Here is a 13811-nt window from a genome sequence, read left to right on the forward strand (position 1 = left end):
CCACCAAGATCAATTTCATCCTGTGGCTTTGTTACTAACCTAACACACAAAAAAAGGGGTTCCAACACTTTGAGACTTCAGGGGATCTTGGATCATCAGTGCCTCTCCTCTCTTTAGTAACATGGAGAATGGATCATGAAGCCAAAATGATGAAAAGATGCATTATCTCAGTTTCCTTACCTGTGACATCCTTAAAACCGATTATTTGGAATGACTTTAATTACAGTTATGATTTTAAACCATCTTCTAGACAAATCACATGCTCATAAAATGTAAAGTAAAATAAAAATAAATAAATATATAATTTTTAAAAATTTAGTATAACACATAGTTGGAACCCTTATTTCTAAACTTTTTTTTGCAAAGCCTACTGTTATTTGAAGACACTTTTACAAAGTTAAAACTTGTGATCAGGTAGATATAGAAGCCTGCTGAGACTTCACTCATGAAGTGAGATCAGCTGTTTCAAATAATTTTTTTTTTTCATGAGAAAGGGTTTTTTTTTTTTTTTTTTGGTATTTGGTTCTGAGCATTTACATTCTATAATACCATGAGAGCTAGAATGGCTCTTACCTGGATTCCTTGGAATCCGCTTTCTGCGGTCTCGGAATGCTGCCCCTGATTGCAGGGCTTCCAGAAGATTATCCATCACGCCCGTCTCATCACCCTCTGGAGGAAGGGAAAAATCAGAATTAATCTTGGAGCAATTAAAGTTAAACTACAGGAAAATAAAGGGAAAAATTCCTGTCAGATTTACATAATACCCCTAAATTAAAGACATATATCTGTTTCAACATAATGCATCCTGTCAGTTTCTGGCACCACAGACTACTTTGAGTATTACGCACCATTAAGTAAAATTCATGCCAATCCCACTGTTCTTTCAACTTAAAGACCTTGGCTTTTGTATTATTGATGACATGTTCAGTATGTAAATAAACAGCAGCTGATCAACTACTGTTGCCTTCATGTTAAGATTCTTATAAGATATACCTAAGTAAGAAACCACTGACCTGGCTTAATGTAATCAATGTGCAGGGTGTGATTTGATGAAGCAGATTTCACAAGGTTAAATATTGATTGTATTAATACCTTCAGTATTCAACCGTCATCTGCAATTATCTTAAAAGATACTATTTGCAAAACACATTTGCATTCAGCTTCTACCTAATCCATACCCTTTACCCATTTTGAAATGCTGACATTGTAGAAGGCAAAGGTGACTACATCATCTGAAAGGCCACATTTTACACTTGAGAGACATTAGCCAGAGTCTCATCACCCCTTTTAGAATGCAGTTGTGCTTCTAAGCTTTTCCTATGAGTGGAATACTCAAAAGATGTTCATGGAAGTTCCCAACGGAGACGTATATAAAACATTTCACCCTACTCTTATCTTTGACAATTCTGGCCATCAAAAACACTTTAAAGATTTGTTAGAGCAAGTGTCCATTGACAGAAACTCTCTAGGACACTGTGGATAATCCACAGTGAGCTGACGAGCCTTTTCTCAATAGACCTCACTGATGAAAAGGACCCTCATCAGGTAGTTAATTTAAGTGGTAGCTAATGTGGGGTTTAGGGTAGAAGATTGGAGAAGGCAATGGCACCCCACTCCAGTACACTTGCCTGGAAAATCCCATGGACAGAGGAGCCTGGTGGGCTGCAGTCCACGGGGTCGCTAAGAGTTGGATACGACTGAGTGACTTCACTTTCACTTCTCACTTTCATGCATTGGAGAAGGAAATGGCAACCCACTCCAGTGTTCTTGCCTGGAGAATCCCAGGGACGGGGGAGCCTGGTGAGCTGCCGTCTATGGGGTCGCACAGAGTTGGACACGACTGAAGCGACTTAGCAGCAGCAGGGTACAAGACATTTGCAAGCAGGAGGGTTAAGAGAAGAAAAGTGTGGAAGTGAGGCAGAAGAAGTTGTTTCTGATGTTATTCTTAAATTAAATGTAAATCCTACTTTGCTTAAAGGATTGACTGTGGGGTGTCAGATCATAGGAGAAAAATATTCTTTTATGGGGCAAGAACAAGCTACAATCTTTTTTTTTTATTATGTTCTTCATTTGACTTGAGATTTCCTCAGTGTTACAATCATTGTTTTATTTTTAAAATCAATCTCTAGGACAGGGCATTGAGTGAAAAAATAGAAGGAAACACAGAGGTTTTCAGGTATAATATTTGAAGAAAACAGGAAAAATAAAGGGAAAGTAGAACTCCAGCAACTAAACAGGGAAAGAAGATGTTCACTTTTAGGAATATTAAGGCTGCATACACATCTGAACGATTACCTGCTCTTGACAATAGAAAGAAAAGAAGAAATGCAGTCTGGCATGACTGGAATGTATCGAGGAGAATTAAATTTTATGTGGTAGACACTTGGCATTGATTATATCTTTTTTTGGCTGCACTACGCAGCTTGTGGGATCTTAGTTCCTTGACCAGGGATCGAACCCGGACCTATAGCAGTGACGGCGCTTAACCACTGGAGAGCCAGGGAACTCCCACTTTGGTGATATGATCCTCCCAACAAAATATTGAAGCAAATAATATCTTTATTTTTTAGCTAGGTATACTAAAACTTACAGAGTTTAAGCATCTTGCTCCAGATCACACAGCTGGTATGTGGAGGGGCCCTGGTATGAACCCAGATCAATTGTTGCATGATAGCTAGAAGAAGGTGAAATGGACTAGGCATGTGATGGCCACATGATGAAACATCATAATGCTGTTGTTAAAAAAGAGCCAACAGGCCCCAAATGGAGTCACCTGTAAAAAGGCTCACATCACCAAATGGAGACTTAATCTAATTGCAGTTTCAGCCTCTCCTAGGAATATAATCTTAATCACTCAGTCTGAAATTTCCTGGTCAACACTAGAAAGGAAATCTACCTGATAGACCTCCCACTGTGCAACAAAGGAAGGTGACCTTGTCTGAACAATCTACTCTTTGCTAGAATAACTTCCTTGTCTTGCTTCCTTCTGCCTATAAAAGTCTTTCCTTTTGTACAGCTCTTTAGAGCGCTCTTCTATTTACCAGATGAGATGTCACCCAATTTATGATTCATTTCATAAAACCAATTAGGACTTTAAAATTTATTCAGTTGAGTTTTATTTTTTAATGCTATGATATGGGTTTGAGCATTATCCTATAAGCCAGCACTAACAGATATATAATGCAAACCACAGATGTGAGCCACATCTGGTAGCCATATTTTAAAAGATATACCGATGAAATGAATCTTAATATATTAGTATTTATCTAAACATATACAAAGATTATATATATTTTACATTCCTTTTATCAGACCAAGTCTCAAAAATCTAATGCAATTTAATTTCAGCATCTTTCATTTCAGATTAGTTACATTTCAAGTGCTCAATAGCTATATGTGGCTCGTGGTTACTGAATTGGGCAGTGCAGCCATAAGCAATATAGGAAGTGACTTGATATGATTTATCTTGAGAAAGACTTGTCAGACAGCACTGTGGAGGATAACTCTGGAGACAGCATGGTAGAAGGTAGGGAGATGTTTACGAGTGTAATGGTAATTCTCTCAGGAAGAGATAAAGGACTGAATTCAAGGGTTAACAGAGTGACTAGAGAGGAGGATATTTTAAAGGTATTAATACAGTCAACAGGACCTGGCTGGAAGGGTGATATCAAGTGGGAGAAAAAGAGTCTGGAAAACAAAGGATAAATAGGTTTGAAAAAAAATTGCTTTCTGAGGAATATCTAAGTAGAGAAATCCAGTAAAAAGTTGGACATATTAATCTGGAGCTAAAAATGACAGTGTCATTGGAAGATGGGTGAGAGGACCCTGAGATAATACATGAGAAGAAGGGGGATAGAATATATGTTCTGAGGATAGCAATTTTTAAAAGGCAGCCAGGGGAAAAGAAGACACAGAGGAGTTTTTAGATACAGAAGCACAACCAGAAGAGAACAAAAGTACAACTAAATTTCATGTATCCTTAAATGGCACCCCACTCCAGTACTCTTGCCTGGAGAATCCCATGGAGAGAGGAGCCTGGTGGGCTACAGTCCATGGGGTCGCCAAGAGTCGGACACAACTGAGCGACTTCACTTTCACTTTCACTTTATAAAAACAGTCATGATGAAGGCTATGTAAAAAGATGAATACATGTATATGAGTAAAGAGAACAGAATACCAAACAGTATGTATTTATCATTTAACATAAATGATGGGCAAACATGAAAAAAGTCTATAACATAATGATATTATGGATAGCAAGTCATTAAAATTCTTTAATGCTATTATATTGTTTATGGACTAAAAAGATGGAAAGAACAAATATGACATAAAGTATAGAGGAATTACAAATAAATCCCTGTGTTTAATTTAGTGGTTGCCACCTGACAACATTTAACAGAATGTTATGTAAGATCACCATTTCTCAACTTTTTTTTCCCCATTTTCGTTCTCTCCTCCCCTAAAGGCACCTTGTTAGTTATCTTTTCCTAATTCCCCATATTAAAATTAAATATCACAGATATAACTATATATCTGTTTATATACTGTGGCCCTTTGGAAAGTCACAGATCATTGTAATATCTAAGATTTTTCTCCTCCCACCTCTCCAATAACCAATATTGATTCCGTTGAGGGTGATATACCTCCTGCTGAGAAGGCATATGCTAGATAATTCTGTTAGGGAAAAAAAAGAAGAAAAAGAAGCCAGGTCTTGGTAAACCTCAGTAATGCCTTTAAGGAAAGAAATATGTTTCAAACCACTAGTCCACCATTACTTTTTTGTTTGCTTCATGATAACTTTCAAAGGAACTGAGATTTTCATGAAACGTTCAAGCCTAAGGAGTAAAGGTTTTATAAATATATTATAGACTTGTCTTCCTCAAACAAAATGAAAGTCAACATGATCATTTGAAAGTTACCCTTCATTTTAAATAAATTTCAGCAAAATTGGTCCATGATCAAATTGTGTGAGGTTGACAGTTCACTTAGATTTTCCAAGTTCACAGAACTACATTCTTACTTAGATGTGATTAGCAGTGAGTAGCTGTTTAACTTTTTAATTTTTTGGTTTATGAGATCAAACTCAGGGGAAAAATCTTTTAAGTGTTTTATTTATCATTGAAAAGAAAAATAGCCTTATTGAATTACATAGAAAAATGTGTTTTCTTACAAATTACAATACCTATTTTACTGAGTGAAAGAATCTCAAGGAGAAATTTGGTAATGCCTTTTAGCCACTAAAATGGTAATATACGGGCATGTCTGAGAAATAACAATTCAGAGGTGACTTTCTAATCTTTCATCCTGAAATTAGATCACAGGCAGTGCTAAGGAGCCAGGAGAGCTGCATGTAATACAGTGGGCTCTGTGTGAACCACTTATCTTTGGGTAAAATAAAAGGCATGGGTTGTATCTTCTGTATCATGTTTCTAACAATGTTGGCCATTCTGTAGATGCTGATGCCCTCTGATTTCAATTTTCAGCATCACTACTTACTTGTGTGTGTTGACTTAATTTCCCCAGAAGAGTCTGAAGATACCACAGATTAAAATCAGCACAAGGTCAAGTAATGAACTCTACTATACCTTTATGTGAGACTGTCTGCCAATGGCTAGCACAAACTTATTCAGAGGAAATGCCCTATGAATTTCTTACATTCGTGGACATTTTGTGGGCACAGGCATTGATGACTATTATTCTGGACTACTGTTTCAAGGATGTTTTTACAGCCAACAGCCTTGAAGATACAATGTCTTCCTCCAGAGCAGAGGGTAGGCTTACTTTGAAAACAGATTATATCTCCCTCTAGGGTAGATGTCAGACAAGTTTGCTTTCAACCCATTATACAAGACTTGGGTTCTCTTGAGTATGGGTTCCTCAGATGTGACACAAACCCACTATGTGCCTAGCACCCACCTGTGCCCACCTTGGCATCGCCCTGTGGGAGCTGGAGGGCAAGGGAAAGCATGAACATGAAGCTCACACTGCTCTCTGTGCTGTGAACAACAGACTTCTTTGTCTTCGACCTGGGAATCTTGTGTCTTCTGCCAGCTCCCCTGAAACTTTGGCAGCTGACTTGTTAGCATGCAAGCAGCGTAAAATCTCTGACCCTTTACAATTTTTGAAAATACTTTTGTGCTCTCCTTCTTTTTATCAAACATTATTAATTAGACTATCTATTCCTTATTTTTCGGGGAACCAAAATACCTAGTGCCTTGGACTTTTCTATTAACTGAGACTCAAGTCTAGTTCATTATTCCTCAGAAATGACTAAAGTGAAGTCACTACTATAAAAATCACTTCCTAAGATCCTAACAGTCTGGAAATAAAATGGCTTCTATATTCGCCACTATTGCCTCCTTGAATTTTCTCAATTATATAATTAAGGCTTTCTGGAAAAGCTGAGCAGATTGAAGTTGAAGAAGTTTCCATCAACCAACAAAGATGAACCAAAAGTCAGTAAGGTGACCCAAAAGAAGCAAAAGGCTTATTAATGAGGGTAGGACCCTACTGTGAAATAATACTTAGGTAGATTAAATAATTAAAAAAAATAAAACTATATTATCTGTGGGCTCAAAGAATTGGGGAAGAGTGATGGATGAATAAGGGTTTAGGTTAAGCCTTTGAAAAAGTTATACTTGAAAGGTTGAAAATAATCAGTTTAAAGAGACTAAAATCCAGATCTTTAAAACATTTTAAATTTATTTAACCATAAGTTTGCTTTCTATGTCTGTGTGTCTGTTTTGTAGATAAGTTCATTCATATCATTTTTTATAGAATCCACATATAAGTGCTATCATTTATCTTTCTCTGTCTGGCTTACATCACTTAGTATGATAATCTCTAGGTCTATCCATGTTGTTGCAAGTGGCATTATTTCATTCTTTTTTATGACTGAGTAATATTTCATCATGCGCGCACGCACACACACACACACACACACACACACACACACACACACACCCTCACACCCTCACATCTTCTTTACCCATTCATCCATCAATGGACATTTAGATTGCTTCCATGTCTTGGCTAATGTACACACTGCTGCTATGAACATTGGGGTACATGTGTCTTTTCATGTTATACTTTTCTCAGGGTATATGTCCAGTAGTGGGATTGCTGGGTTAAATGGTAGTTCTATGTTTTTTTTTTTTTTTTAAGAAACCTCCATATGGTTCTCCATTTACATTCTCACCAACAGTGTAAGAGGGTTCCCTTTTCTTCATTCCCTCTCCAGCATTTATTATTTGGAGGCACTTTAATGATGGCCATTCTGACCAGTGTGAAATGGTACCTCATTGCAGTCTTGTAAAATCTAGATATATTAACTCCTCATGTGCACACACATGGTTACTTGCTTCCTCTCTCTGAATGTATGTGCGTCTGTATACAAACTTGCATATGTTGTAATGCGTAGATTTTGCATACAGTTTGATGAATTTTGACAAGTGTTTATACCCATTGTAACTACCAGAGTTAAGATACTGAATGTTTCCATCACCCCCAGAAAGTTCCTTCTTGCCTCCACCATTCAGAAGCAACCTTTATTAGTTTTGCCTGTTCATATCATATAATGTTAAAAGGATAAAATGTGCTGAGGTGCTTTTGAATCAGTGCAGGTACCTGAAAGCAAAAATACACAGAGTACATAAAAAACAATGAGGAGAGCAACATCAGAGCAGTGTTCTAAAGGGCCTCAGGTATCAAAGTAAGAAGTCTGAATGTGATGAGAGGGCTTCTAAAGAGCAACTGGTAGATCTTCAGGAAGGTGATGACATGATAAAGGTGACATTTAAGATTGGCCTCACAGTATTATGCAAAATAGGCCAGAGTGGGTGAGAAATTCTGCAAAGAATACAATTGAATTTGCAGTGACAAGTATTATTCTGCATATAACCCTGAGCAAAGCAAGATGCTCAATTTTGGTATTATTGGTAAAAGGCTGAATAGAACAGTAAAACTGGTTTTGTGAGCAAGGTCATAAGCAGTGGCAAATGGAGGCTGACAGCATAAGAAGGCAGTGATAAGTGGAGAGCAAGAAAAATCAGTGTTAGATTCAATCTTTTTCACACCATCTATTACAGGCCAGATTAAGACCCTGCTGTAAGATGTATGGATTTGTAGATGACACAAAATTAGAAGATTGCTCACATATCAAAAAAGAGGGAAACAAAATTCCTTCTCTGGGATCTGAAAAAAATGAAGGCCTGGGGCTGACAAATAGCTCTTATAATTCAACAAAATAAGAAGTAAGACATGACAAAAACCTGAACAACTTGTATGGCGGTCCACAGCATCTAGAAAGCCTCTGTCTGATGGGAGGTTTTTGTTAGTTTGCAGCTTAATTGGAAGTGAGTGAAGAATGGAGATGATGTTGACTTGGAAAACTAACAGATGGTAACTAAGATAATAGTCTCTGAAGTTATTTAGGGCCATGAAAACTGTTTAAGAAAATCAGGATATTATTCCATAGAGATTAAAGGAGGGCATAAATAGAATGTATAAAGTTCTGAGGGAAATAATGATGGCAGATGTTCTGTACAAAAGAAGAAAACTTTCAAGAGGGAAAAGAGGACACAGGAGCTTAGAAGAAATTACTAGAAACCACAGGATGAGCTAGGGGCAGAGTAGTAATTACATTATGCAGCAGTTGAAGATTTGTAAACCAAAACAGGAAAACATCCTCCCAGGTTGAGGCTTTGCACAGTGGCATGTACCAAAAAGGAAAATTAATCTCAGAGCAATTAAAGGGAAAACTATGGGGGAAAATGTTGGTTAGAGAGTTCATTCATTCTCTTATTTCATCTCTTTGCCCCAAAAGGTAATGAATAGTTTCTTATAGTGAAGGAGATCATCAGATTCAGATAAATTTCATAGTGGATAGTGCTCTTCCTTATCCATTTTAATTGAAGGTTGTAGGTACATTGTGTCATGGAATAAATATTATTTTAGAGGGTCACAAGCTAAATGGATATTCTATTCCAAAGTGATGAGCAGTAAAGGATAAAAGGATTTCTCCCCAAATATCTACGTGGTAGGTGCTACCTTAAAGTTTGTCGCACTGACTAAATTGGCGAGTTCAATTTCCCTAATATATTTGCAATTTAAAAAGTTGCCAGTTAACACACTTGAATGGATTTCTACTGGTAGTTTCAGTGAAGGATCTTTTATGGCCAGAGGCACCTTTTGGGCAGTCTGCCCGAGGTAAGACAGCTTGATAGTAAGTATTAGTTAAAAAGTAATGTTTATAAGTCTTCATTGTTTTCCCCAGTTATCTACATGCTAGAACATTGGGAGAAAAAAATTACACATTCTATAAATAAGCAAATACCCAATAAACCTTAATGTTGACACTTACCAGAAAACCACTGCTGATGCCTCTGGTAAAATATCTCACATTTGATATTTTAAATAATTAATATTTCAAAGAGACCTTTGAAATACTCTGTGTATCTTATCAGAATCAATCATTTACTAAGGGTACGGAACATTTGTGAAAGGAGAACTAAGCAAAAACAAACTTGGAAAAAGAATAAATTTAACTCCATTCAAAACTATCCAGCAAAGTAAATATCAGTGACTTTCTAAAAAGATAATAACAAAGATGTTTTTGGATATAGGCATAGTAATAATATCTGCCATTTATTGAGAGTTTATAATATGTCAAGCCCTGTTCTAAGGGACGTACCAACCTATTCTTCAGGTAATAAAACTGAGGCGCATTTAGGTAAGTAAGTCGCTCAAGGTGGCAAAGTTGGGAGGTGACAGAACCAGCTTCAGACCCTTGGAAGCATGTCTCTTGAGCAGGAGTTGGCAAATTACAGCCTCAGTGGTCAAACCAGCCTACCACTTCTGTTTGTACAGTCCACATCATAAGAATGGTTCTCATACATTAAACTTTTTTGTTAATTAAAAAAGAATAATCTTTCATACTACATGAAAATTCCCCCCAATTATAATTTCAGCCCATAACTTACTGGAACATAGCCATGCCATTTCATGATGTATTGGCCCATGGCTGCTTTCAAACTGTAACAGCAGACATGAGTAGCTGTGATGGAGATTTGTTTGGTCTTTGAGGTCTAAAGTATTTATTATCTGGCCCTTTACACAATAAGTTCGCTGAGCACTGCTCTAGAGCACACACTGTCAACATCCGTGTCATGATACATCCAGACACCTGGGGAACTCAAAATCTCTAAGTTGCCAAAGGAGCTTGGCAACCTCCGTGTCAGTGAAATAGGGCTCATTTATGGGTGGAAGATGGGAAAGAATACCAGAAGTCAATGTCTGCTATTTGAAACTGAGATGTCTCTACTTAGAAGTACAAAGTCAAGAATGACACAGAATCATTCATGAAGCAACAATTATACATACACTTCTATGTGGATTTACATTTAAGAGACCTTGAAAGAGAAGAGAGTTGTTTTCTATTTTTTTTTCCTTCAAAGGCAACAAAACACCTGCTTTCCAAGCTTTCTTTTTGGTTTTATTTTTTTAAATTATTTTATTTTATTTTATTATTATTATTTAATATAAATTTATTTATTTTAATTGGAGGCTAATTACTTTACAATATTGTATTGGTTTTGCCATACATCAACATGAAAAAGGAAAAGAGGAAATGTTATAATTCTCTTTAAAAATATTGTTTTTTTATGTGAACCATTATTATAAAGCCTTTATTGAATTTGTTAAAATACTGTTACTGTTTTATGTTTTTGTTTTCCTGGCCATGAAGCATGAGGGATCTTAGCCCCCAGACAAAGGACTGAACCGACACTCTCTTCATTGCAAGGCAAACTTTTAACCACTGAACCACCAGGAAAGTCCCTGTTATAATTCTCTTGATGAATGTGTTAGATGGGTTACAAGAGACAAAGGTAGGAATTTAGTGTAAGCATGTAGGCAGAAGTACTAGGAATAGGAAACAGGCTTCAGCAGTAAAATAGTCAGGTGAGATTCCCAAAGAAGTAAAATACCACATGATCCAGCAGTGCCAATTCTGGTCATATATCAGGGGAAAACCATAATTCAAAAAGACACATGCACCCCAACATACACAGCAGCGCTGTTCACAGCGCCCAAGACATGGAAACAGTGTAAATGCTCATCAACACATGAATGGATAAAGAAGATGTGGTACATGTATACGATGGACTCTCAGTTCAGTTCAGTTCAGTTCAGTTTAGTTCAGTTCAGTCGCTCAGTCATGTCCGACTCTTTGCAACCCCATGAATCGCAGCACGCCAGGCCTCCCTGTCCATCACCAACTCCCGGAGTTCACTCAGTCTCACGTCCACTGAGTCAGTGATGCCATCCAGCAATCTCATCCTCTGTCGTCCCCTTCTCCACCTGCCCCCAATTCCTCCCAGCATCAGTTTCTTTTCCAATGAGTCAACCCTTCGCATGAGGTGGCCAAAGTACTGGAGCTTCAGCTTTAGCATCATTCCTTCCAAAGCAATCCCAGGGTTGATGTCCTTCAGAATGGACTGGTTGGATCTCCTTGCAGTCCAAGGGACCCTCAAGAGTCTTCTCCAACACCACAGTTCAAAAGCATCAATTCTTCAGTGCTCAGCCTTCTTCGCAGTCCAACTCTCACATCCATACATGACCACTGGAAAAACCATAGCCTTGACTAGACAGACCTTAGTCGGCAAAGTAATGCCTCTGCTTTTGAATATGCTATCTAGGTTGGTCATAACTTTTCTTCCAAGGAGTAAGCGTCTTTTAATTTCATGGCTGCAGTCACCATCTGCAGTGATTTTGGAGCCCCAAAAAATAAAGTCTGACACTGTTTCCACTGTTTCCCCATCTATTTCCCATGAAGTGATGGGACCAAATGCCATGATCTTCATTTTCTGAATATTGAGCTTTAAGCCAACTTTTTCACTCTACTCTTTCACGTTCATCAAGAGGTTCTTTAGCTCCTCTTCACTTTCTGTCATAAGGGTGGTGTCATCTGCATATCTGAGGTTATTGATATTTCTCCTGGCAATCTTGATTCCAGCTTGTGTTTCTTCCAGTCCAGCGTTTCTCATGATGTACTCTGCACAGAAGTTAAATAAGCAGGGTGACAATATACAGCCTTGACGTACTCCTTTTCCTATTTGGAACCAGTCTGTTGTACCATGTCCAGTTCTAACTGTTGCTTCCTGACCTGCATACAGATTTCTCAAGAGGCAGGTCAGTGGTCTGGTATTCCCATCTCTTTCAGAATTTTCCACAGTTGATTGTGATCCACACAGTCAAAGGCTTTGGCATAGTCAATAAAGCAGAAATAATTGTTTTTCTGGAACTCTCTTGCTTTTTCCATGATCCAGCGGATGTTGGCAACTTGATCTCTGGTTCCTCTGCCTTTTCTAAAACCAGCTTGAACATCAGGGAGTTCATGGTTCATGTATTGCTGAAGCCTGGCTTGGAGAATTTTGAGCATTACTTTGCTAGCATGTGAGATGAGTGCAATTGTGCAGTAGTTTGAGCATTCTTTGGGATTGCCTTTCTTTGCAATTGTAATGAAAACTGACCTTTTCCAGTCCTGTGGCCACTGCTGAGTTTTCCAAATTTGCTGGCATGTTGAGTACAGCCCTTTCACATCATCATCTTTCAGGATTTAAAACAACTCAACTGGAATTCCATCACCTCCACTAGCTTTGTTCATAGTGATGCTTTCTAAGGCCCACTTGACTTCACTTTCCAAGATGTCTGGCTCTAGATTAGTGATCACATCATCGTGATTATCTGGGTCGTGAAGATCTTTTTTGTATAGTTCTTCCGTGTATTCTTGCCACTTCTTCTTAATATCTTCTGCTTCTGTTAGGTCCGTACCATTTCTGTCCTTTATCGAGCCCATCCTTGCATGAAATGTTCCCTTGGTATCTCTAATTTTCTTGAAGAGATCCCTAGTCTTTCACATTCTGTTGTTTTCCTCTATTTCTTTGCATTGATCGCTGAAGAAGGCTTTCTTATCTCTCCTTGCTATTCTTTGGAACTCTGCATTCAGATGCTTGAATCTTTCCTTTGCTCCTTTGCTTTTTGGCTCTCTTCTTTTCACAGCTAGTTGTAAGGCCTCCCCAGACAGCCATTTTGCTTTTTTTGCATTTCTTTTCCATGCAGATAGTCTTGATCCCTGTCTCCTGTACAATGTCATGAACCTCATTCCATAGTTCATCAGGCACTCTATCAGATCTAGGCCCTTAAATCTATTTCTCACTTTCACTGTATAATCATAAGGGATTTGATTTAGGTCATACCTGAATGGTCTAGCGGTTTCCCCTACTTTCTTCAATTTAAGTCTGAATTTGGTAATAAGGAGTTCATGATCTGAGCCACAGTCAGCTCCTGGTCTTGTTTTTGTTGACTGTATAGAGCTTCTCCATCTTTGGCTGCATAGACACAGCAGCTTAGAGTGCCAGGCTGCGACGGCAGGATCAGCCCAGAGGAGCTACCCTGCGTCCGAGGTCAGGGGCGGCAGCCGGGAGGAGCTACCCCACGTCCGAGGTCAGGGGCGGCCGGGAGGAGACATCCCGCGTCCGAGGTCTGGCCGGCGGCCGGGAGGAGCATCCCGAGGAGCAGTGAGGGCCTAGAGCCATCCCACACTGAAGGTCAGGAACGGCGGCGGTAAGGAGATACCCCTCGTCCAAGGTAAGGTTCAGCAGCTGTGCTTTGCTGGAACAGCCGTGAAGAGATACCCCATGCCCAAGGTAAGAGAAACCCAAGTAAGATGGTAGATGTTGCAAGAGGGCATCAGAGGGTAGACACACTGAAACCATACTCACAGAAAACTAGTCAATCTAATCACACTAGCT

At 38.6% G+C, this 13811-nt stretch overlaps 1 protein-coding gene across 1 annotated transcript in view; it reads right to left on the minus strand.

Annotated features, from left to right (window-relative positions):
* Positions 1 to 401: 401 nt before the first annotated feature.
* DIAPH2 (diaphanous related formin 2) overlaps positions 402 to 13811 on the minus strand; it is a gene marked incomplete in the record, with an annotated part of 842722 nt that continues 829312 nt past the window's right edge. The window contains 1 exon segment of the mRNA XM_018044114.1: positions 402 to 669. Coding sequence (XP_017899603.1) covers positions 440 to 669 — 230 coding nt within the window.

Source organism: Capra hircus (genome assembly GCF_001704415.2).
Source record: "Capra hircus breed San Clemente chromosome X unlocalized genomic scaffold, ASM170441v1, whole genome shotgun sequence".
NCBI classification, from domain to species: domain Eukaryota; kingdom Metazoa; phylum Chordata; class Mammalia; order Artiodactyla; family Bovidae; genus Capra; species Capra hircus.